This window comes from Lactuca serriola, chromosome 3 (assembly GCF_051521515.1).
Source record: "Lactuca serriola cultivar US96UC23 chromosome 3, Lser_US96UC23_V15, whole genome shotgun sequence".
Taxonomy (NCBI): Eukaryota; Viridiplantae; Streptophyta; class Magnoliopsida; order Asterales; family Asteraceae; genus Lactuca; species Lactuca serriola.
The window spans coordinates 277,947,671-277,974,535 of NC_136410.1; the positions used below are offsets into that span (position 1 = coordinate 277,947,671).

Sequence of the window (26,865 nt, forward strand, 5' to 3'; positions counted from 1 at the left end):
ATTTCTCCAATCAAATTGTTTTGGTGAAGGCAACCCAAAAAGACCATGCACCATCGGGTCAAGTACATACTAAAATAGTTATGGACTTAGACACTAATCCAACATCAATAACAAGAAATAGTAAATAGTTTATTGTTTAGATCAATTATTCTTTAATTGGATTGAATAACTTTTAATGTTTCATAACACCATTAGGATAGATTTGAATCAGTTTTGTGAATCTTTCCTATCATCCATTGTAACATTTAATATGGCGAAATTTTATCCATTATTTATGTATATATATTATCTGATAGATTAACTTGTTTAGGATGCCTTATAATAGTGTATGAGAACAAAAAATAAAATAATAACCGGCCTATCGAATACTATTAAAATATAAACTGACTTAAAAAAAACAAATGCAGTCATATTTAACAGTAACCTAATCAATATATTAATGTAAAAAAAAAAAAACAGTTAATTACATTATTTTTGTTGATGAGATCAACCCAACCCATAAAAATAAAAGCTTTCATGGTGCCGTTGATATTAAACATACTTTATTAAAAGTAAGTAAGTAAAACAAAAAAGGGCACTAATGTCATTTCCATTTTGTCTTTCTATAAGTAGATCTCACACCATTACTACTATAATTTTAATCTTAATATTCCCCCACCACCACCCTCCACATAATGCAGGCCAAAGCACTCAATTTCCTCCCATTCAAGCCATGGCCCTCCTTCAAATTACCACCGGTAAGGGCAGTCTCATTTCCTGATCGAGTTCCTCAAGACATTTCTACATCTACACCAAGTCAACAACTATCAAGTTCATCTCAAGATGAAAAAATATCAGCTTACTGGGATTATCAGTTTTTGTTCATGTCTCAGCGTTCAGAAACTGATAATCCCATTAATTTACGTATCGTTGAGGGATCCATCCCGTCAGATTTCCCACAGGGGACATATTATCTGACGGGACCTGGAATATTTAAGGATGACCACGGCTCATCGGTGCACCCATTTGATGGCCACGGGTATCTTAGAGCATTTACATTTGATGGGGCCAAAGGTGAGGTCACATTTATGGCTAAATACGTTAAGACCACAGCTCAGGTGAAGGAACATGATCGTGATACTGGTAAGTGGGGGTTTAATCACCGGGGCACATTCTCTACTTTAAAGAATAAGAGAAAATTCGGGGACACTACAGTTATGAAAAATGTGGCAAATACAAATGTATTGAGATGGAATGATAGGTTGTTCTGCTTGTGGGAAGGTGGCCCACCACATGAGATTCAATCTGTGTCGTTAGATACGATCGGAGAATTTGATTTGATCAACGATTCTGATTGTTTACCAATGCCATCAACCAACGTTCGGGATACAGTGGATGGTGGTGAGATTATCTTGGATTTGGTTTCAAGCATAGTGAAGCCGATATTGTATGGTAGGGATTTTTTTACTTTTTAATTATGATTATAACTTTTATTGAAATTATTGTCATCTAAGGTGTCCAAATATAGTGTTGTTGATTTGAGAATTTCTTATTATTTAAACAAAATTAATAAAAGATGATTCCATGTTTTTATTTAAATTAATAAACTATCATTAAACATTATTAAATCAACTTGGAAGATTTTATAATTCTTGAAATAAAATCAACGTTATTTATTAAGATTATTCTTGCTTTATGTGTGCAAACAAAGTGCTGTTAGTTGCATAATTTTATTATTATTATTATTATTATTATTATTATTATTATGTATTTTGATTTTTGTGGCATACGTACAGGGGTTTTTAAGATGCCTGCAAAACGATTGTTGGCTCATTATAAGATTGACGCATCCAGGAATAGGCTGCTTATGCTGGCATGCAATGCAGAGGATCTGCTCCTCCCACGCAGTACCTTCACCTTTTATGGTACGTGTCCAAAGAAAAATAATTATGTCATAATTACTTGAAATGGAACTTGAAAAAGCCTGGATCTAGTTCATAAACAAAACAGAAATTGGAACTTGAAAGTGTTATTCCAATATGTGAGAGGTCGGTTGGTCGATCCAAAGAAAACTCAGTTAGAATAATAAGTGACTCCTATCACTTTAGGCTCCACTACAACTGTCTTTAACAAACTCACCCGTTCTTAAAATCTTTGCGAATTTTACTTTTATAATTGAATTTTACTTTTTACTTACTTTTAGAATAGCCTGAATAGGTACATCAACAAAATAAGGTATGATCGGGTTCACATCTATCTCAACCCTCTTTGAACGACTAGTTTTCTTTAACAAAAATAAAAATAAAAATACTAATATTTAATTATTTATATAAACCGATATCAACCACTTGAAAAACTATACCAACATTCTACACTCTCTAATTCTATTCCAACTCTCTCTTTTACCCAAATCACCTATGCTAATTTGGATTCATGTTGGGGTTCGGAGGAAAATGATCGTTTTTTCAAATCGAGAGGTTTTTTAGATCTGTTTTGTAATACCCAAAAATTTTCATTAAATCAAATATTATGGTTTTGAAAACATTATTACTATTTTAGCCAAAGTTATCAAAATATGATCCAACAAATACTAAAACAGCCTACATTTTGTTTCAAAACATGCCAAGTGGGTGTATTACTGCTAACATGCAAAATCATAGTAAACAAGTAATACATATACAAATAAGAAACTATGTCTAGTTCTTCACAAGCTTGTTGCTACTCTCCATCTACACTAGTTCTCCATCTACACTAGTTCTTCGTAACTGATTCTGGAATATATGGTATTAAACAAAATATACATAGAACTTTTCATTTTCCACATGCCTTATATGAATTAACATGTATTCTTAATGTAACGTCCCCAAAAATGTAGAGTAAAATTTTCAATTTCAAAATAGACTAAAACCATTCAAATTCATATTCTTGAAAGACAATCAAAATAGTAAGTTATAATTTCAAAACATCAGAGTGATAAACATCAAAACAGACAGTGTGGAAATCTCCATTGTACGATGCAATCAAGCATGGCTCTTACCCTTGCTACAAGAAGGACCTGAAACATTTAAAACATAAAATTGTAAGCGCAAAGCTTAGCGAGTTCCCAAAATACCACATATAACATACATATAATGGGCCCCGGCCAGCAAGTATATAAACGGGCCTCGCCCAATAATAATAACGGGTCCCACTTAACAAGCCTAGTCTAATCTGCATAACGGTTCCCACCCAACGAACCTCGCCCAACATACATAACGAGCCTCGTTCAGCATACATGAAAGTGTCACAAAGATAGTCTAGCATCCTACATAGTATAGTAAGAAGACTTACCTCTCATTCGAAGTAGACTAACACCACAATTCGTAAAACATAAAGGTTGGTCAGAAAGTCAATGGCCAACGGTCAAAGTCAACCATATAAACCACCGCTTCATGGAAAGACCTTAGCCATGTCGTGGTCTAGCTCAAACAGAAAACATGATAGATCTGCCCACCGCGTCGTGGTCAGCACTAAACCACGTCGTGGTCACATTGGTGGATCTAAGTCCATATTAAGCACTTAATATTTTAAGTCCACTACTAACACTTTCCAGAAAGTTGCATAGCACCATAATGGTTCATAAATATCCTAACTTTATGGATATGTATATCCAATGCATGTCATACACCAAATTAGGTCAAAATGGTGTTAAAGGGGGTCAAAACCCCATGTATGGAATCAACACAACTCGGGAGTCCAAATTTGAAACATATAATACTCTTGGGACATCTGAGATCAATAAAGTTGCAAGCTTTATTGCAACCACTCACTCAAAACTCATCAAATGGACCAAAACTAGCTTAAATTCAAGTCCTAAAAGAAAAAGAACCACCAAGATCTGGTTGAGAAGACTTACAAATGTCTAGAGAGTGCACAAAAAGTTAGTTATTAACTTGTTTAATACTTCCTTGCTTCCTAAAGCTCTTTTTCGTCCTTCAGAAGGTGAAACAACCCAACAATGGCTTAAAATCCAAGAGAGTATGAATTAAGGTTTAGATAGGGCTCTTTTGGAGCGATGGAGGTTGAGGGTGGTCGAAACCCTAGCCCCTACATCCTTTATATAGGATCAAAATCCTTAAATTTAGAGTTATGAACGCATTACGGCATCGCGTCGTGGTCGTTAAATGAATGTCGCGTCATGGTGACGTAGCACCACCACGTCGTGGTAACCCACCCACCACGATGCGGAAATACAAAGCCTCAAAGTTCAAGTATTTTAAACACAAGGAACTTCCAAAGAATAATACTCGGGATACAGATGTTACACCTAACGTGCATATTCATATACATGATTAAACCTTACGAACCTTCCTGTATCATATATTGAAGTTCACACAAATCCATCGCTTATAAACCGATCAAATCATTGTTAAACACTTAATATAAATCCTTTAATTTTAACCTATTTCATACGATGTAACTTATATATACATAATGCATGCTCACAGTTGAAATAAACCTTATGGGACTTCTAGTATCATGCCTCTGTATTAGTAGACGGTCCTTCAGCCATATTGATCCAAACCACCACCACTTTCTGAAAAATGAAAAGACAAAGAAGAGATGGTGGCAGTTAGGTTTTACAATCAACGGAGAGGCTAGGGTTTTCGATTTTCTAATGGAGGGAGTGGGTGGCACAGGTAGCTATGATGGTTGGAAGAGATTTATGGTAAGTGGGGTTTGATGGCGGAGGGAAGGCGGTTTCACCGGTGTGTGTAGATCTGAAAAGGGTAAGGGTTTTCAATTTTTCTGGCTGAGGGAGGAGGGTGACATAAGTAGCTTTGGTTGTCAGAATACAATGATGGTTGGTGGGGTTTGATGGCGGAGGGATGGTGGTTCCATTGGCATGTGCAGATCCAAAAATGATGGAGGGTTTTTGATTTTTCGAGGGTGGAAGGTGGTGATGGTAGCACCGGTTTCTTAAGAAAAAGAAGGGAGAAGGAGTAAGGAGGAAGAAGATAATCGGCTAAGGGGATGATGACCTCTTGTAGGAGGTAAAAGGGAAAAATGAACAAGTTTTCCAAAATATTAGACATTAATGCATCTAAAATCGTTGGAGGGACAAAACTGATTAAAATTACAAAATTTATGAACTTTCAATAGTCCAATGGAATATTACAAAAGATCCTTATCCTAATACATAATCAACTAAGCGAATCTTTGTTTGATAGTTGACCTTGTTTGATAGTTGACGCAATCACTTGTATTTACTTTATTTGAAGGACTTTCTTTGACTCCTTCAGACACTTTTCGGTTCCACAACAACAAAGTGAAAAAAATCCTAAAAATCATCAATAGATTTTTGATATTATATATATATATATATATATATATATATATATATATATATATATATATATATATATATATATATACACACACACACTAGACATGTGCTTGCACAAGCAGCAGTGATAAATTATTCTTTCGGCGAATAGTATTGTTACAGGGAAATAATTATTAGATATTATTATTAGTTATTATATAATAAAAAATTACCACTTCTAAAAAATTATTTATGTTTAGACCTTATATTTATATTGATTGTTTATATATTTGATGTAAATTAATTAATATCGGTGTCTAGTTTAGATATATAAATTAATTTATATGAATGAATTTAATATTTTAAAATTGTCAAGTTGCTCTAAATTAAATTTCTTAATAACCTTCTTTAATTCAAGTTTTCAAACTTTTGGTAAGTATTAATGATTTTTTTATGCATAATTGTTTTGTAAAAAAAGTTTTCTATCTTATATCTCTTGAAATTCAAGATATGATTAATATGTTATATATATATATATATATATATATATATATATATATATATATATATATATATATATATATATATATATATATATATGGGGAAAAGTTCAATAGAGAACCATAATTATTGCTTCTTCAAGGAACCAAATCTTTTTTCCAATTTCTAGAGCTTATTCCTTATCGAAAAAAAAATCTAAAAATATCTAAATTCATATATTAACATTGTGAATGTGAAAAATATTTTTCGGATTCACCGTGTGAATCTGGATTCACGTTGTTAATTTCGAAAATTCACATTGTGAATTTGACGCAAAAATATATATATATTCGAATTTTATATCATTGGAAAAAGGATAAAAAGTTATGAAATTCTGTATTTTTAGTTTTTTTTTTTTTTTTGATAAAAAATAAGTTCTAAAGTTGAAAAAAGATTGGTTACACGGTTCCTTGTTTAATTATGGTTCTTTATTGAACCTCACCCTATATATATATATATATATATATATATATATATATATATATATATATATATATATATATATATATATATATATATATATATATATATATATATATATATATATATAGGGTTAGGTTCATGTGAGACAACCTAATTTTGTGAGACCGTGAAACGCATTTTTTAATTTTTTTTATTTTTTTTTAATTTTGATTTAATTAATTCAAGTTCCGAAAATAATATTTAAAAAAAAGAATTTTTGGATTTTTCCATTTATTTTGCATTTTAAAATTATTTTTTAAAATATGTACAATGTAATATTCTATTAGAATATTTCACGTATTTTTCAAAAAAAAATGGAATTTATTTTTATTTATTTTTAGTTAATTCAAGTTCCGAAAATAATATTTAAAAAATAAAAGAATTTTTAGATTTTTCCATTTATTCTGCATTTTAAAATTATTTTTTAAAATATGTCAGTATAATATTATATTAGAATATTTCACGTATTTTTAAAAAAAAATGGAATTTTTTTTTATTTTTTTTAGTTAATTCAAGTTCTGAAAATAATATTTAAAAAAAAAAGAATTTTTGGATTTTTCCATTTATTTTGCATTTTAAAATTATTTTTAGATTTGGTGTTACGGTCTCACAAAATTAGAATGATTTCAAATGAACCTGAACCTATATATATATATATATATATATATATATATATATATATATATATATATATATATATATATATATAAAGAGAGAGAGAGAGAGAGAGAGAGAGAGAGAGAGAGAGAGAGAGAGAGAGAGAGAGAGAGAGAAAAGATGTGATGCTCTTATTAATTAATGAATTTTGTATTTATATTAAAATATTTTATTTATCCTGCAGAATTCGATTCTAATTTCAAGATCCAGCAAAAGCAAGAATTTCGAATCCCCGAACATCTCATGGTTCACGATTGGTCTTTCACAGATTCTCATTATATATTATTTGGCAATCGCATCAAGCTTGACATTCTTGGTAATTTTCTTTCATGATATACGAACAGGTTTAAAAAGAAATTTTGATTTTCGTGATAATAAGATACTAAACAAAATATTGATGTCTATTTTATGCCTTAAAAACTTACAAATTACAGTATATTTATTTTATCAAAAAAGATAAAGCTTTGGACAATAAAAATACAGAATATTCATCAATGAACAACACGTTCACTAATCAATAGTTTGATACTTTATTTTTAAGACTTTTTACGGAAAAAAAACAAATATGTTTAATTTTATGCTACATACATATATCGAAAAATTCAATAGAGAATAATTATTAATGAAAGAAATAATGAAACAATCAAAAGCTTAGAAATTTAAAACGATCAATGTAAAAAAGAAAATGTTGTAGACATTTTTACAACGAACAAACATGTAATGAATTATACCAAAACTCAATTCTTAGTTTTAGTTTATTTTTTTTTAGATCATGTTTTTTATCGAAAAAAACGAATATATCATTTTTCATGATTTTTCATCGTATTTCTATAAATATCCATATTGGTACATAAAAAAACAATTTTTTTCCAAAAAAACTCACATTATTTTCTTTGGTTTTTGAAAAGTGAAAGTTTATTTTTATCGAAAAAAATTAATAAATATATCAAAATCATATTTTTTGATATTCTTTAAAAATAAATTCATATTGATGTGAAAAAAAAAATTAAAATTTCAGTTTACATTTACAATGTGAATAATAGTAAGTCATATTCAAATTGTGAATTTTGAAAACTAAATTATATACAGTTCAGATTCACAATGTGAATAAATTTATTTGTTGATTTTACAAAACTAATTTATTTCAGTTCAGATTTACATTGTGAATCTCTTTAGATTCACATTGTGAATTTGCTCAAATTTACAGTGTGAATAATATTATTTCAGATTTACATTACGAATTTGAAAACTAAAATATATACGGTTCTAATTCACAAAATGAATAAATCCATTTGTTGATTTTATACAACTAATTTATGAATAATCAAAATATTAAAATATTATAAAATTACATGGAAATATATTTCAATTAATATGTAAATTTCACTAAATTAGTTTGTGAATGATGAAATAATAAGTCAAAATAATATTCTGAATGTTAAAATTAAAATATTTACAGTTCAGATTCACAGTGTTAATCTGAACTAATCAAAAAAAAATTTCTTTTTTAATTGATGTTGATGCTTACTAATAGATAATAAAAAATTAAAAATTTTGGTATAATTAGTTTTGTTTGTACAAAAAACATAAAATTTTGGATCAAAACATTTTGAATCATAGTATGTTGGATAGTATAGTATTTAATCAGATGATTTTGGATCAATAATATATTCAATTAAATAAAGTTTTTGTTAATAATAAGTTTTGGATCATTATATATTCTGAATCATAAAATATATAACTAAGTATCATAAAATATTTTAATTAGAATATTTTTATATCATAATAAAATTAAGGATCAGAAACATGTTGAATCATAAATTTTTTTTTGAATTATAATTATTTTGAATAATCTCTTTTTGGATCATTTTATATTCAACATTTTATAAGAAAAAAAACTAGTAATCTTTTAAAATAAAATTTTCTATTTAAACAACCATATTTTTTAAAATTTATTTTCAAAATCTACCATAACAAATAAGAATGGTTCGCCACATGTCTTTCTCTCATTCAATTTGTCACATGTCATTTTGTCATAATTTTAAGATATATTTATTTTCTACTTTATCATTTACTTCATTTTTAATTTCCAATATATCATTAATTTAGTTTCCATAAACTAAACCTACCATAATGACTATTAATTTTAAGTTTTAATTTCATTTTCAAATAAATTTACAATTTAAACATTTGTGTTTAACATTTTGTTATAATTAACCTGTTTAATACACGAGTCTGATAACTAAACACATAATTTTAATTTATTTATTTTTTGCATGTTTTTTTTCTTTTCTATATCTTTTTCCCATTTTTACACTCCTAACATTTAATTACGCCGAAAATTACAAGTATCTCGTAAATAATTACCAAAATTTCATAGTATCTCTTGAGATTTTGATGAATAATAAAATCAAATCTCCATTATTTAATTTTTCAAATTTATGGCAAATAATTGTCCTGACAGTCCTCACTAATTTTTGATACCTCCCGATCCTATATATATATATATATATATATATATATATATATATATATATATATATATATATATATATATATAATGCATATTTTTTAGCAAACAAACAAATAAACCATTAGATGAATCAAAAATAACATGATTCATTAAAAAAATTCCAAAAAAAAATCTTGATGATCCATTTTTACAATGATTTTTTATTCACTAAAATTCTCATAAAAGTGAAATTTTTTCTTGATTTACTTAAAAATAAATTATGAAGGTGTTTTTTTGGGAATTTTTTCTTGTACATCAATTTATTTTTGATGAATCTAATGACTTATTTTGTTAGTTTGAAAAAAAATAAGTATATAATTCTTTTTTACTTTCTTACCAAAATTTTCCTTCTTCTGTGATCTTGGTTATATATATATATATATATATATATATATATATATATATATATATATATATATATATATATATATATATATATATATTAAACTTTATGTTTTTACCATCTTCTGACAAACAGTAACTGGCATCTTAAAAAGATAAACTATAAATTGCTAGACTCTCCAAAACGGATATAACCAGCATAAGTCTCCCACCAATAAATAACATTCTAGACTTCCCAGACAGAAAGTCTTTCTTTAAACCTATCCAAAAGAGTATCCCTAGCCGCCATCCTATGCATTTTATCCCCCAACAGGTAAACCAAGATACACAAAAGGAAATGAATCTGGAGCATAACCTAGTAGATTTCTTCAGTGGGTGAAACGGTAGGTTATTTTATGTAACATCCCAAAAATATAAAAATTAGTGTTTTCAAAACATTATCTGAAAATCAGTGCCTCCCAGGATCAATGACATAAAATCATGATGGGTACGGTCACGCCTTCGCATTGCCACGATTCTCTGAAATACCTGAAACCGTAAACCAAAAACTGTAAGCACAAAGATTAGTGAGTTCCCCCAAAGTACCAACACACAAAAAATAACATATACCACAAATAGCATACAATGGGTCCAATCAACCATCAGGTTGGAATGCTAATATTCTATTGGTGCAGTCAACCATCAGGTTGGGATACCCCAGCCCCTCATCCATCGGGTTAGAATCCCAACATACTATGGGTCTAGTCAACCATCGGGTTGGAATACCCCAGGCCCTCAACCATCGGGTTGGAATACCATAACACTATGGGTCCAATCAACCATTGGGTTAGAGTACCCCAGGCCCTCAACCATCGAGTTGGAATGCCAACATACTATGGGTCTAGTCAACCATCGGGTTGCAATACCCCAGACCCTCAACCATTGGGATGGAATGCCAACATACTATGGGTCCAGTCAACCATAAGGTTGGAATACCCCAGGCCCTCAACCATCAGGTTGGAATGCCCACATACTATGAGTTCAATCATCCTCATGATGGAATACCCTCGGGCTCATTCAACCATCGGGTTGGAATGCCCCACCCTATTGGCTTACGCACAGAGCAGTCAAGCCTCAGCCACCAACCAAACATGTGTACATATAACAATAATCATATATCAGTCTACAATCAGTCAAACAGATTTACAGATCACTATGCATAGTAACATCCTATCTATCAAGATACCGATCTAATCGATCATAACAACATAATAGCATGCATAACAGGATATTAATCCAGTGGGCCGACATTAGTTCCTTCGACCCACAAGAACAGTGACGAAAACTCACCTCACACTGTCGAATTACACAAACGATCTCTGGCTGCTGGCTGACAGATCCCTGAACTGTCAATATCAAGACAACACTCCATTAATGGTTGATCCCAAGAATAATCTCTGATTGTAGATCCGCTAAAGTCTACGCGCTATCAAATACCACAAATGACAACCCATTAACATTTATCTCCTGACTCACACTATGAGTCCAAATTATGGTAAAATACCTTTTTACCCTCCCTCAAGCTTGGCCCAAGGCCAAGGCCCAAACTAGATAACCAAAGGGCCAAAAATCCAAAATAAGCTTCTAAGGCCCAAATATGGCCCAATTATCCAAATTGGGCCGAAACCCATCATGGACCTAACCCAAGAAGGACCAATATCCTAAAAGGCCTAAAATATCCAAAGTCAACCCTGGTCAAACTTCTGGTCAAACGTCCACAACCAACAAGTCGACAAAACAAGAAAAGCCAAACATGCCGAGTACGCCTTGCGTACTCAGCTGGTATACCCAACATACACCCTTTGGGGCCAGTACGCGCAGCATACTAGATGGGAATGTCCAACGTACTCCCCTGAACCCCAATCTTCTCCATTAAGCACTTAACCATATAAGTCCTTGCTCTAAACTCCCAGATCTGATTCCTATGGATGACTTATCACATAAAGTTGGGAACTTTACTTGCATGCATGGCTTAATAGGGCTCTAGAGCTCAAAATAGCTTAATGAAAGGTCTTAACACATGCATGAGTCCAAATAAACCATAAAGATCACATTTTTATGCCTTTATGTCTCCTAAAACGTCCAGATCTACAAGATCAAGCCTATAGAACAACCTTACCTCATCATGACCAACCAAAAGAGGCTAAAATAACCATAAACAACACAAAATAAGATCCAACCAAAGAGATGACAAGATCAAATCTTTTTACCTTCAATAGATTGTAAACGATGAGAAACTTCTAGATCTACAAGCTTCTTTCCAAGAAATGAGGCTTCAACCTTCTTCTTCTCTTACACAAGCCACCATAAATCCTCTTCCAAGCTCCATAACTCACTCAAGGCCCTTTAGGGTTTTAATGTATACTAAAGGGGGTGGAGGCTGACATAAAATGCCCAAAGGAAGGAGAAAATGATGCTTATATAGGGGTAGAACACCGAAATTACGGTTTGTTATTGAAGGTAGTACGCCCCACGTACCCCTTAGTATGCCCGACATACTTAAGGACCATCCGCGACCATTTTACTTGTTACGCCCCGCATACTCACTGAACCTCTAAAACCCTAAAGCTTCATTTGGCCCTAACTTCTTCATTCTAAGTCCGTTTCTGACAAACTTTATATCCACAAAAGGTGGCGAGAATCCCTACACTTCTAACAACTCATCTCCGCCTTTAAACCTCCCGAACAATGACCCAAAATTCATAAAGACCCAAACTGCCCAAATTACAAACATACCCTTGGGCTCTATAATACCATTGAACTCTTGAATCATATAATCTATTATACCTACATCCGAAAAGGGACAAATCCTTTCTTCCCCACGACCCTAAGCCTTATGGTAACTGATGATCAGGCAACGGACCCGAATAATGAAGCAATTCGAAATCGAGTGTTACATTTTAAACAAGAAAGAGTATGGCGATTTGGTGATTGGTAGTTTGAAAACTTTCAATGAGGCTTTAACTTTCAAGTGGAGATGTAATTCCTAAACTATGTTAATCTCCTTTGGGTTAGTTTGATCAAAATTTTTCATGGGAGTGATGGTGGTTTTTTATTCTTCTTCTTATAGGTCGAAGATGGGGGTCTGGATGAGGGTGGTTAATTTAGTTTGGAATCTTCATAATAATGGTAAGATTTCGTTTTGATTCTATGAGAAGACAAGTATGTAATGGTGAGAGTATTAGATTTTGGTTAGATGTGTGGGTTGGGAATGCTATTATAAAGGTCAGACTTCCATTTTTGTTTGTTGTGGCAGTCAATGGTGAGGTGGCTATCGGTGATTATTGGGTGGGTAATACTTGGGAGATTCCATGGAGGAGATCGATAAGTTGGGGAGTGTTTGAATCCCATCTTCAACAATTACATGAGATGTTGGATTCAGTTCAGATTACTGATAGATTGGACTCATGGAGATGTATTTTTAGGGTGGAGGACATGTTCTCCGTTAAGTCTTTCAGATCTCGTTTAGACCTCACGTCGCTTCTTATGGGTGGTAGTGCTACCAGGTGGAATAATTCTCTTCCTATAAAAATTAATATTTTTATATGGAGGCTTATCCTTAATCGCCTACCGACGAGGAGTAACCTTCATCATCGGAGAATTGATTTGTCTTCTATTTTATGTCCATGTTGTGGGGAGGCGATAGAAGATCGTGTTCACTTATTTTTGAAGTGTTTGATGGCTCGTCAATTATGGCTTAAGTTTGCAAGATGGATATATCTGTTGGTGCCTTCCTTTAACTCTATTCAAGATGTTTTCGAGTGGATTGATAGTCAAGTTGTTGCAAATGATCGAAGATTGATCATTGAGAAGACTTGTGTTACTTTAATTTGGGTTTTTTGAACTTACTGGAATGCGTTAATTTTTGGGATCTTGAAGTACAAGAGAGAGTTGATGTTTGATTCTATTATCTCGTTTTCTTTTAAATGGTATTGTAATAGGAATCGTAAGGCTAAGAAAACTATGACTGGGTGGCTTCAAATTCTACTCATGAACTAATTGTTCTCGTTTTGTTTTGGCCAGCTGCTAGCTAGCCTTTTTTATTTTTCAATGTCGTTCCAAAAAAAACATTATTTTTTTATACTGCCATGATACTGTATATTTTTGAATTGTCATTTGACTTATTTTTCCTATTAATTTCAATAAACTAGAAGTTTGTTATTTTATGGTTAATTTTCTCATTGTGAAAGAAAAATATTTAGGAGCAATGTCAGCAATTGGCGGATATACTCCAATGGTATCAGCATTATTAGTGAATCATAGTAAATCAACGTCTCCAATATATTTGTTGCCTCGTTTCCCTGAGCATGCGCAGGGGAGGGATTGGAAAGTGCCGATTGAAGCTCCTTTGCATATGTGGATGCTTCATATGGGGAATGCATCCGAAGAACGAGATCACAAAGGCAATAAACAAATTCAAATACAAGCAAGCGGTTGTTCTTACAAGTGGTTCAATTTTCAGAAAATGTTTGGTATGTTCTTCACCAAAGAAATGAAAATCTAAATTCTAGTTTAATGATAAGTAACATGCACACTTATTTTTCATTAGTCAGTTTTAGACACTAACAAAATAGGAATTTTAAATGTTTTTAGATTTGATGGTAATTAAAACAGGATATGATTGGCAAAGTGGTAAAGTAGACCCATGGGTGATGAATGAGGACAAAGGAGAAAATAAATTGTCGTCTCGTCTTATCAAGGTTCTTTCATTCAATTTTATTAATTGTGTTTTCTTTTTCTGATAGAATGTCAATATACATATTACCATGTTTCCATTTATATTAGAAACTCAAAGAAATAGCCAAAATATTGTTTATATGTGACACCTAACCTAACTCACATAATTTTAACATGTCATTTCTCTTTGGCCTAATTGGGTTCCTCAAAAGATATTAGGAAAATCATACTTCAACTAATTATTTGAGGTTTTAAGTCTCACTTCAAATGAATGTGCCTATTTAAGGGTAGATTTGGAGGTTGTATGACTTCAAAAAATAATTGGAGTAACAGGTCCTTTGTTTTATGCACACAGGTTTCGATTGAGTTAGATGCAATTGGAAATTGTGAAAAATGTTGTGTGGGTAATCTAAACGATGAATGGAAACAAGCAACTGATTTCCCAGTTATTAATCAAGAATTTGGTGGAAGCAACAATACATATATGTATGCAGCAGCAACGTCGGGTGTTCGTCAAGATTTGCCATATTTTCCATTTGATACAGTGGTGAAGTTCAACACTGTGAATAACTCCATCCAAACATGGTATGTTGGATCTAGAAGATTCATTGGTGAGCCTATGTTCGTCTCAAAAGGAAGTGCCGAAGATGATGGATACATCCTTGTTATCGAGGTGCGTGCTCAAAATTCCCTTAGATATATTTTGGAGATAAACTTTCAAAAAGATTATAACATTATAGTTATAATTTGTTTTTCATATCATGACATTATAATTTTTAAACTATATCCATTTGTAGCATTGAGAACTTGTTTATGCATCGGGATGACATTCTTATGATTAGTATAATTATCATTGTATAGTGATATAATACATAAAGTGAAAGAAAGATAATCAAATAATCAAATCAATGATAATATGTTACCGTTTTATGCATTTAACTCAAGTTTTTATGATATTTTGAAAAAAGCCATATCTAAAAGATAAGCAAATAATTAAATCAATGAAAATATGTTTATCATTTTATGCATTTAACTCAAGGTTTTATAATATTTTGGAAAAATCCATATCTAAACAATAATGACTTACAGTATGCAGTATCAGAACAGAAGTCATATCTAGTAATTTTAGATGCCAAGAGGATCGGGGAGACAACTGCTATGGTGGCAAGACTTGAAGTGCCTAAATATTTGAATTTCCCGCTTGGATTTCATGGAGTTTGGGCCTCTAAGAATTCTAAAACATAAATAAAGGCATTACAATATTTTATATATTTTAAATGGATATATGTAAAAGATAGAAACCTATTATAATTTATTTGTGTATTATGGAATCCTAACTTGACAATTTCACACTAGATTTGCTAAAGTATAATTATTTAATAGGGAATTGTAAAAGTGGTATTGGATAATAGAAAAATTAGTCCCAAGAATCTATAGTATATGTTTCAAATTCAAAGATGTAAAAACAAATTCTTATTGTATGGACATTGTGATTTACTTTATGTGCATATGATAACTCTTTATGATAAACAAATCAATGATAGTATGTTATGAGTTCCTTCATAGAAGCTTGGTCTGTGTGGCGATGACTATCACGAACATGACTACCGAGAAGAACAGTGAAAATTGCACTTTATCTACCAAAATAGACATTATTCTTTCCAAGACAATTCCCTAATTTTCTCCATTAAATTTGTAATTTTATATTTCATGGAAACTAGAAGCCACGTAACCCGAATAGATGTCGGGCATGTTCTTACTCTCATATCCCACACCATTATCTTCCTTATTTTCATTAAAAACACACTATTATTGAGAACATAATCACATTTATATTCAAGCATTTTCAACAATAAATATGTCATTAAATCTTTTAAACATTTTTTACGTCCCAAATATATATTTTTTAGTGATCACAGCAACATACTTATATTTTTGTAGTTAAAGTAGTAACTTGTTGAAATAAGACATACTTTACATTTTTTTTTTAAATACAAAGAAGTTATCTTATTTTTCATTTATCTATAATAATAATGTATTTTTGTCACACCCCCAAACCAGAACGGCGGAAACGTTCGGGGGCGGAGGACGTCATATCCAGTATCATAACAATTGCATAGTAAGGAAAGTAAACACCACCAAATATATAAATATTTAAAAGTGTTTACATAATCGTAGTTGTTACATATTCAAAATATAAATACAGTAACATGTTTCAAAAGAAGTCGTTAACGCCAGAACGTTAATCCCCAAAAGATGATTTCCAAACCTGCTTAGCAGTTCCCTGAGAATACAAGTTATTTCAAAGAAAAAGTGTTAACATTTAAGTTGGTGAGTTCATAAGTAGTGTTTTGAGAAAATGTATGTCATTCGAAAGTTCGTGTATGTTTTCCAGAAAATCCTTTATTTTCTTATAAAAGTATGAAATGCATATGTATGTTCGTGTTGTGAATTGTAAATAGTTGCACCAGGAAAATCCCTTATTTTCCTATTAGTTGATTGTTTTGGATACAGGAAAATCCCTTATTTTCCTAAAGTAACAGGCAGTCTCTAATGACCAAGACCGTAACAGTAAGTAAATATGACATGCTCAAAAGAATGATGTTGTAAATCGTTATTGTACAAAATGAATGTATTTGGACCAGGAAAATCCCATATTTTCCTACAAGTGAAATGCAGCCTTAAATGACCAAGACTGTAACTTGTAAGCAAATATGCCATGCTTAGAAATGAAGATGTATAGTTTTATTGTTAAGTAAAACTAGTTGTGGAAGTGTTTATCCTGAGTTTTGAACATGCTGATAATACCCTAGAATATATTTATTACCCCCCTGCATGATTGAGTTAAGTATTACTACGTGCATGAGTCATTGTTTCCGCGTGTTGTGAGTTCCTCATAACCATACTAGACGCAGTACCTAATGTTGACATTTGTCACCTTGGGGACTGTAGCTAACAGTCAGGGTGCAGAGTCGTCAGCCCCGTATAGATCTATCCACACTTGTCACACTCTCCCTCTAAGAGACTTTGGTTATAGGTGGGGACTTTCGTTTGGTACAAACAAATCCATATGACATCACATGATATCTAACAACAAGTTCATGAGTAATATGATGAAAAATCGTTTTTATGAAATGATTTCCTTTTCTACCGTGTTACAAAGGTGTGATGATGAGTTGAGTTTTCTTATAAAAGCATCATGTTATAGTTGAAATGGTTACCCTTGATATGATGTAGGATGCAAACGTATAAATAAAACATATTTCTATTTATAAAACATATTGTATCCCAAGAGGGTAAAGTTGTGTTGTGATGTGTTTTGCATGATAACAACTTCATATGATAGTTAAAATAACAGTACGAAAAGTATAGCAAAAGATTGGTGTTTCACATGATTTTAACCATGTGTTTACTTGTATCCCTCCCCCCCTAAAAGTGTTTCAAAAGCATTTAAAAAACATTTAAAGTGTGGTTGTAGGGGTATGAACTCACTTGATTGAAGTGGTTGTTTTGAAGTAGTCGAGAGAAGGATCGAGCAGAACTTCGACTAGAGAGAGTTGAAATCTCGGGATCCTCGGGGATCTCGGGAGTGTGGAACTTCCTTCGGAACTCGAGTATGGGGATTCGGGAAGGATTAACGAGGTAATCATGTCGAGTAACAGCACTTAGAAGGAAAGAAATGAGCACTAAACCCGACACCCTTAAGCTTCTATTTATAGGGGATGATTTGGGGTCTCACGTCGTGAGTTTGGATTGCTCACGTCGTAAGGCTTAGTCAGCATTATCCTCTTCGACGATTTGACATGTTCTGACACTCTGGAACCCATCAATCACAAGCTCACATCGTGAGCATGGTCCCCTCACCTCATGAGGCTGAGTCAGCCTCAGGTTTTGTGTCTCGAACTTGTAAAATCCATAACTTTTGCGTACGAGCTTCGATTTCGACGTTTTTTATATGCACGCGTAGGTGTGAAAAGGCTCTACAACTCTCATTTAGACTCCGTCGGCTAATTTTGAATTTATTTTTATTATATTATTTTTAACAGGCTGGACCTGGAAAAGTCCGTTTAAATTCCATAACTCCTTCATCTGATGTCCATTTCCGTCAGACTTTTTACTGTTGCACTCCTATTGTCGGGGTCTTCAACTTTCGTTTAGGTTGTGCCGGCTAAAGATCGCTCGATCTCTATTTCGAGTTTTTAGCTGTCTACTGCTAGGTCAGAAACTTCGAAAAATCATAACTTCCTCATACGAAGTCAGAATTGGGCGTTCTTTTTATGTATGTTCACGGTTTAATGATATCTATGACTTACATTTAGATACCTAAGGCTAAAACGTATTTTATCGGGATTTCATATTTTACGTTTAACCGTGTTTTAGTGGTATTGTCGCGGATCTTCGATTGGTCATAACTTCTTCGTTATAACTCGGATTTTAGTGTTCTTTATATTTTTCGAAACCTCGTTATGATATATACCAATTGGTATATCCTAATTATTGTTTTATAAAAGCGAAATTTTTGCTCTTATTTCGCTGGTGTTACATTATCCCCCCATTAGAGGGAATTTCGTCCCAAAATTCGCATTTCGACTGGGCTTAAATTGTTTGAGGGAAGATGTGTGTACTTCTGTTCCATTTGAATTTTCTTGTTCTCTAGTGAATCTAGATCCTAGTGTGGGTGTTCCTGCGAACCTTCATTATCCTGTTTGTTGTTTTGACCGGTATAGGTCGTTTGGATTTGGGTTTCTATGTTCATCTAAATGTTAGCATTGTTCACTAGTAATACAGGTCGGCTTTGTCTTGAATTTCATAGTTGAATTTATACCTGGTCCATTTATCATCGCTTTGTGTATACCATTCGCATACACACTTTGTAGTGATAGGTTAACCGTAATCGTTCCTAGCCTCCGTGTTTGAACTTGACTCATCGTACGTGTGCTATTCCTAAATAGTCTGTCGGTAATACTTCGGGAAGGTCGCGAAGGATATAGTACTCCTCACATGAGTGCTATGGGTTTTTGAAACTAGAAACCAATTAGGGTTTGTGTCAGGTTTGTCGTTATAAATCGATAGAGTTTCATTAGTGGATGGTTAAAGCGAAGGGGTCTTTTATAACACATGGAACTGGTATGGTCAGAGCCAAGCCAATCCATTTCTAGTAACTATTTGGGAACTTCTTATCGTAATAATTGAGAAGTCAATCAATACAAGTGTTCGTTAGTGGGATAGTGCATTCTACATATGTGTTTTAGTGCTTTTAGTCTATCTTTGTTATTACTACTATGAGGGTTTTACTTAATGATTGGGGTGTTTGTTTGAGTAGATATCATTCTCTACCCAACCCCCACTATCTTGGTTCGGGTAGTAGGGATCCCCTGGTAGATGGAATACGCCCATTGCGTCTGTACAAGAATAAGGATAGAAGAATTGTCTAGAACTAAGGCACATAAGGTTGAACATCAAAGTTAAACTTATTGTATGCATAAAATACTCCTATAGTATTCTAAATGTTATTTTTGATTCTAAGGTTGATAAGTTTGGTAAGTTTTAGATTTGTTGTCCATTGTAGCTATCCCCTGGCATATGCTGGTCGGCTCTCGGACAAATATAGTTGATCAGGCTATATTCATCCCAGTCCTGATTACATATCTCAAGGCATACCTGTATTGTACAAATCATCTATAATACTTCTATATTGTTTTAATTATGATACTGACCCTGTTATTAATATGAAATGAACACATGCCTACTTTACAACAAAATTAAATAAATTTTATTTTAAAAGTATGACTCTTACTCAGAGTGTTTTTGCCCAGTTGTGTTTATAGTTGTATACCAAAAATGGTTTTGATATACTTAATTCACTATAAACAAAGCTCCGATACCAATCTGTCACACCCCCAAACCTGAACGGCGAAAACGTTCGGGGGCGGAGGACGTCATATATTCAGTATCATAACAATTGCATAGTAAGGAAAGTACACACCACCAAATATATAAATATATTTGAAAAGTTTACATGATTGTATGTTTTACATGTTTGAAAAAGAAATCAAATACAATATGGTGATCCAAAATATTAAACTGACGCCTGAGCATAAGTCTTCAAAAGCAGTTGCTAACCTGGTAACTTCTTCATTATAACTCGGATTTTAGTGTTATTTATATTTTTGGAAACCTCGTTATGATATATATCAATTGGTATATCCCAATTATTGTTTTATAAAAGCGAAAATTTTGACCCTAATTTCGTTGGTGTTACAATTTTAAACTTTTTTTTACTGATAATACCAACTTTTTATATTTTCTCCGGCGATATAAATATTTTGTAGCTCATAATTGATAGGTTTTACAAATTATAAAAATAGAATAAATACTAGGAAATGGAAGCATTTAAACTTTATTCTAAGGGCACGTTAATATCAAAACCCTTCAAGGAATACTAATCTAATAATATAAAAAAAAAAAGATAGTCAAGAAATACCATCCTTATATATATTTTTTTAGAATTCATTTGTTTACAATAAAACTTAGTTATTATCGTATAACGAGTGAGATGAAAAATGAACAACAAACTGCACCGCTATGTTTTTTGATTGGTAAAACCAATTCTTTTGAAGACTACATCTATAGATCTAGGGAATATAACATTGCTATATATGCATGATCCGTTGTACTCTTAGAAGAAGCTTCGCCGCATCCGACGCGACGAAACCAAATGTATCAAATGCAAATTTTATGAACACATGTTGATTTTCCATGCACAATTTCTCATGTTTGATGCCCTTGCCCGTAACAGCTTTTAAAGCAGTCTGTCATGCTATGAAAACCCCATCCCTCAAGCCCACGTGAGGGGATACCCCCGTAAGGTCCATACATGCGTCTTTCCCTCCAACCCATCCAAAAGTAAAAACATTGGCCGATCTAAGGGTTGACCTTCCTTCTGTTAGGTCAGTTAAGAAGCTCACAGGAGCCTTTTTCTTGGCAGAAACCCTGGCACACTTAAATATGTCAGATAAAACATCCTTAACCATATTGTTCCTGTATTTAAACCCCGAGAGCTCTTTACAATGAACTGCATGCTCTCCAAAAGAGTTCAAACATGTCTTGTGCCACACTAGACATATCTCATCAGTTGGGAATATTGGGATCATAAGTTGATATTTGAGGATAGTACGATACTCCACATGTGACATATGTTGGCCAAGCCTATCTACAAGGATAACTAAAAGAAAATATTGAGCATGTGGTGCACGTAAACATAGGAAACTACTTTCTGATGAGCCGTCATGTCGAGATGCACTTCCATATCCTTGACAATTTTACTAAAAAGATCACTCGCTAGTGTATTTTAGGATTTAGGTGGGGCGGTGTCCTTAATAGTAAAACTGCTAAGTTCAATGTCCGGAAGCTTGTTATGAAGAGAAACCAAGGCACAAGCATAATCAAAATCCATACCATATATGTCACTATCATGTAAGATGCAGTCTTGAAATACCCAAGATTGGGCTCTTGAGGCAACAAAAACATATGAGTTAGCCTCTATCACTGAGTATAAACCCAAACAACCAAACCTAATAGGTAGGGAAGCAATTCGCCACTGTATGTCACCAAAGAAAGGGCCACCACAAACCACAATGTCCTCAATTTACCGGTGCAACCCATTGTCAAAGAACAACTCCGCCTCCTCAATGTACACGGGTTGACCCATGTTTATACCAAAGAAGAGTTTAGAAATACCCATACAAGACTGAAGCAGAAGGAGCTCACTGTAGGGGTCAGACAATTGTGGAAGAAGGCGCATCATATTCACAACATTTTCAGCTGTAATGCCTCAAAAATCATGACATAATTTTTTTTTCTTTTTGATTAATAAATCGTTAATACATTTCTTTCTCATGAAATCAAGGTAATCCAAGAGTTAGCAAAAACATCAAGATACCAAATAACATACAATCACATAATATCGTGCAACATACATGTAATTGTCATGGGCTCCCCTGCATGGTCTTTGTCCGAAATGTCATGGGCTCCCCCCATGTCTTTGCCTGGAATGCCACGTCCCCCCCCCCCCCCCCCCCATGTTCTGATATCCAACTGCCTCAGGCACCCCCAAAGGTCTTCCACGCAAGTATCACAGAGACAACTGTTGGGTTTTTATTCAAAAATCTGGTTTCACAACCGATAAAATTGACAACGGAAGCTTTAACAAAATGTTGAATAAAACTAAAACTATTTTACCCACCAAGGATCATTTTGCAAGAGTTGGAAAGATTAAAACAACCATACAAGGGAAACGTAACAACGTTTTAAGACTTTGATCCTCATGGGAGGTTGGAAGTTGATGAAGTGTGGCATGAAACTCTAAAGCAAGAGTTCTCTATAAGTATCCACCAAGCAAGAGTAGAACCATCAAAACATGCTAGTATTCACTTGTTATTTGTTGTTCATAAGCCTTTGAAATATATACCAAATATATGTTCAAAGGTGAAGTAACAAAGGGGCTTTGCCTAGCATAAAAATGAAAGAGAATGAAGAAGAAGAAGAGCCTTCAAACTCCGAAATTGGCAATCCTCTAGAGAGCATGGAGCTCTTGGATTTGCCTCTAAGAAGAGGAAGAAGAAGACTTGCAAGAAGTGTATCCAAAACCCTTCCATGCTCTCTCTTATATAATGGAAAAAAAGTGAAAGGAGACCATAAAGTAAAAGAAGAGCCAACTGTGTTTCATGCATGGCAAAAGAATACACAAGGCATGCATGCCTTGTCTCCTCCCATTTTCGAAAAAGGCATGTCCATAAGAAGACAAATGTAACGTTGAAAATTTCAAAACAATTTTTCATTTAAAAATAATCGTTTAATTCTTAAAATACTTTGCTTAAAATATCATTCATAATCGAATTACAAAACATAACTCCATTTTCACTTGCATAATAAACCAGGATCCTCAAAACATGACTCTTTCTCTGGTGTGTACAATCGAGCCGGTGTCGTCCCGTGATCCTGAGAGAAACCTGAAACACATAACACAAAACACTGTAAGCACAAAGCTTAGTGAGTTCCCCAAAATACCACACATACACATATTAGCCACTCGAGGCTATAACTCTGTGGGTCCGTGGACCCTACTCTATGAACCCTCTGGTTCTAACTCTGTGAACCTTCTGGTTCTAACTCTGTAAACATGCACAGCATAAATAACATAGAAATAATGCAGTACAACACATAGCATACAAATACTCTGTCACATAACTCTGGTTACCTACTCAAGGTAAAGTATAGTGAGAAGACTCACCTTGCGTATCTCGATAACTCGCAAATCCCAGAAATCACTCGCGCTCGATCCTCCGAGCTATAACCCTCCTATAACACAATATATCTCTAATTACAACTTTCACAACTAAGGTTGACTACCCCTATCAAGTCAACACTGGTCAACTCTGGTCAACGGTCAACTTTGACCGGACTCGGCGAGTGCACTAGACCAACTCGGCGAGTCTATACGTGTTCACTGACTCACTAGGATCCTCTCTTGACACATCGAGTACTTCCCTGACTCGACGAGTTCCACCTGGCATGAATCGCGGGACCACCACGACTCAACTCGCCGAGTCTCAAGAACAACTCGGCGAGTTCCAGCTTGACTCAGTCCACCTATCAACCCTCTCTGACTCTCCCTGAATCACTGAGTCAACCCTTAACTCGGTAAGACCACTCACTGAGTGGTTATGGACAATCTTCATGCTACTCGCCGAGTCTGTTCTTCGGACTCGGCGAGTCTAAGCCATGCATGAACTCAAACTCACTCCTGAGGTCAGATCCGTTCTAGTAGCTCATAGATCCAGTCCTTCCAAGCACATTTATCACGTAAAGTTACAATCTTGGTGCTCATGCAAAGGTCCAAAGGCCTTATTTGATTATATGGTCTCTAGAATGCTATTCTAAGCTCATGGCCTCCATTAACACTCATAAAGCTTGAGGGAAAAGAGTCTCTGGACCTCTTTGGGTCCAGATCTAAAGCATCAACACAAAAAGAGGCCAATTACTCCATGAATCATTCCACAAAGAAGCCCTAACTCTAAGATTTACACCAAGGGCTGAGAAAGGAACGAATGGTTACCTCAAATGAAGTCTCTGGACTCAGGAATCACTGGATTAACACCTCCTTTGGTCTCCTCTTGCCTTGATCCTCTTCTATATGCAAAATCACCCAGAAGTAATCAAGGATCTTCCTCTTTTCTTTCACAAAACGCTCAAGGACTCTTTTAGGGTTCTCTTTGGGGTTGGTGGCCGCAAATGACGGCCATAAGCCCCTTTAAATAGGTCTCATACCCTGAAATTTAGGGTTTCATTAAACAGCGTAGATTCGCCGAGTCCACCTTTTAGACTCGCCGAGTCTGGACGTGAACCCTTTCCTAAACCGCGATCATACTCGGCGAGTTTGAGCTCCAACTCGCCGAGTCTCCAAAATTAAGAAGAATAAATAATACCTGGGAATCAGGGCTGTTACAATTCTCCCCCACTAGAACTAGACTTCGCCCTCGAAGTCTCACTCTGCAAATAACTCCGGATGCTGCTCACGCATCTCAAGCTCCGGCTCCCAAGTCATCTCAGACCCCTTACGATGCCACCACTAAACCAAAACCAAGGGTATCTCCTTTTTCCTCAGAACCTTGATTTTCCGATCTCTGAATGCCACTGGTCTCTCAGCATAATTCAGACTCGCGTCCACCTGAATATCCTCTAATGGAACCACTTCCGACTCATCGGCTATACATTTCCTCAGTTGCTGGCAAATCCAAACGATAGGCTACCCGGCCTACCCTCGCGATCACTCGGAATGGACTAATATATCGGGGCCCCAACTTGCCCCTCTTCCTGAATCGAATCACTCCTTTCCAAGGAGAGACCTTCAGGAGTACAAGGTCACCGACCAAAAATTCGAGCTCAGACCGGCGCTTGTCCGCATAACTCTTCTGGCGACTCTGAGCAGTCAACAACCTCTGGCTGACCTGCTGTATCTGCTCTGATGTCTGAAGCACAATCTCTGTACTTCCCATCACACGTTGCTCTACCTCTCCCCAGCAAGTGGGGTCCAATACCCCCTTCCCTACAACAACTCAAAGGGCGGCATACTGATGCACTAATGATGGCTGTTGTTGTAGGAAAACTCTGCCAAGGGCAAATACGGGCCACAATTTCCCCCCGAAATCTAATACCCATGCCCGAAACATATCCTCGAGCGTCTGAGTCGCTCGCTCTCTCTGAAGTGTCCACAAACATCACCATGGTAAACTCTAGCTCATTTCTCATATTCATCTTCGATACCGAGCACCAGGTCAACTTTTGGCCCCACAGTTGAACCCCTAAAGGTCACACATAACATGATCCAAAACATTTCACTAACTTCCTCCTCGTGACCACTATCACAGCCCAGTGACACGCAAGTCACAAAATTCCCTTTTCCTCATAAAAAAATACAATCCAATCGAAGATCGACTCAGCTCTAACCTCTGGTGTCTGCTGCGCATATTCTCCCGCGCGCCTCGCTGACCCTCCCGAAAGAGACGGAGACCCTAGTCTCGCCCCGGTTTAACCACTAGGATTCCAAAAACTCAACACTAGGGCTACTCAAGCCTAAAGCTCTTCTACATCATGCACTTATCGGAGAACACTCCATCATCACACTCTCTTGCCATCTAGTGGGTACTATGGCTTCCCCAACATTACGACAGCCTTTGACTAGTGAGTACTACGGCTCCCCGTAGTATCACAACGCCAACTAACTAGTGAGTACTACGGCTCTCCGTAGTACCACGACTCCCTCCCTCTGACTTGTGAGTACTACGGCTCCCCGTAGCATCACAACACCCTCTGACTGGTAAATACTACGGCTCCTCGTAGCATCACGACTCTCTCTCTCTCTCTGACTTGTGAGTACTATGGCTCCCTGTAGCATCACAACACCCTCTGACTGGCGAATACTACGGCTCCCCGTAGCATCACGACTCTCTCTCTCTTTGACTTGTGAGTACTACGGCTCCCTGTAGCATCACCCTATACTCTCATTCTCATTACAACGCCACACTATGTTCACTAACTCATGCACCGAAGTCTATCATAGATAGTTACACACACACTTGCCCCGATATGCATTACAGACTCTGGCGGCAACCGCCATAACACAGAACCTACCTCTGCGGAGATCCACTCCCTTAAATAATCCCTCTTGATGACAATACACGAAGGGCTCCCACTGGAACTGTGGATACATGATACATCACTAGTCATCTTAAACCCAAGACTCTAAATATCTCTAAAATCGGGACGCTATGCGCGGAAACCACGGAACACC

The 26,865-nt window shown here is 34.7% G+C and overlaps 1 protein-coding gene across 2 annotated transcripts; it reads left to right on the forward strand.

Annotated features, from left to right (window-relative positions):
* Positions 1 to 654: 654 nt before the first annotated feature.
* LOC145094015 (carotenoid cleavage dioxygenase 7, chloroplastic-like) lies at positions 655 to 16,008 on the forward strand. Of its 2 annotated transcripts, none has more exons than XM_079032272.1 (7): positions 655 to 1,431; positions 1,776 to 1,904; positions 7,128 to 7,259; positions 14,039 to 14,308; positions 14,430 to 14,536; positions 14,869 to 15,186; positions 15,603 to 16,008. In XM_079032272.1, exons 1-7 carry the CDS (start codon positions 675 to 677, stop codon positions 15,756 to 15,758), a joined length of 1,869 nt encoding a protein of 622 aa, XP_078888398.1. In that variant the 5' UTR covers positions 655 to 674; the 3' UTR covers positions 15,759 to 16,008. The 2 variants fall into 2 exon arrangements, with proteins under 2 accessions (XP_078888398.1, XP_078888399.1); XM_079032273.1 differs by having other exon boundaries at positions 14,451 to 14,536.
* The last annotated feature ends 10,857 nt before the right edge of the window (positions 16,009 to 26,865 follow it).

What these genes read in the sequence shown, in the direction of transcription:
- LOC145094015 (XM_079032272.1), top strand. Translation starts at nt 675, where the DNA reads ATGCAGGCCAAAGCACTCAATTTCCTCCCATTCAAGCCATGGCCCTCC. An exon ending in CAATTTTCAGAAAATGTTTG is followed by an intron (nt 14,309 to 14,429) that starts GTATGTTCTTCA and finishes AAATGTTTTTAG; the next exon opens with ATTTGATGGTAATTAAAACA. An exon ending in TGTCGTCTCGTCTTATCAAG is followed by an intron (nt 14,537 to 14,868) that starts GTTCTTTCATTC and finishes TTATGCACACAG; the next exon opens with GTTTCGATTGAGTTAGATGC.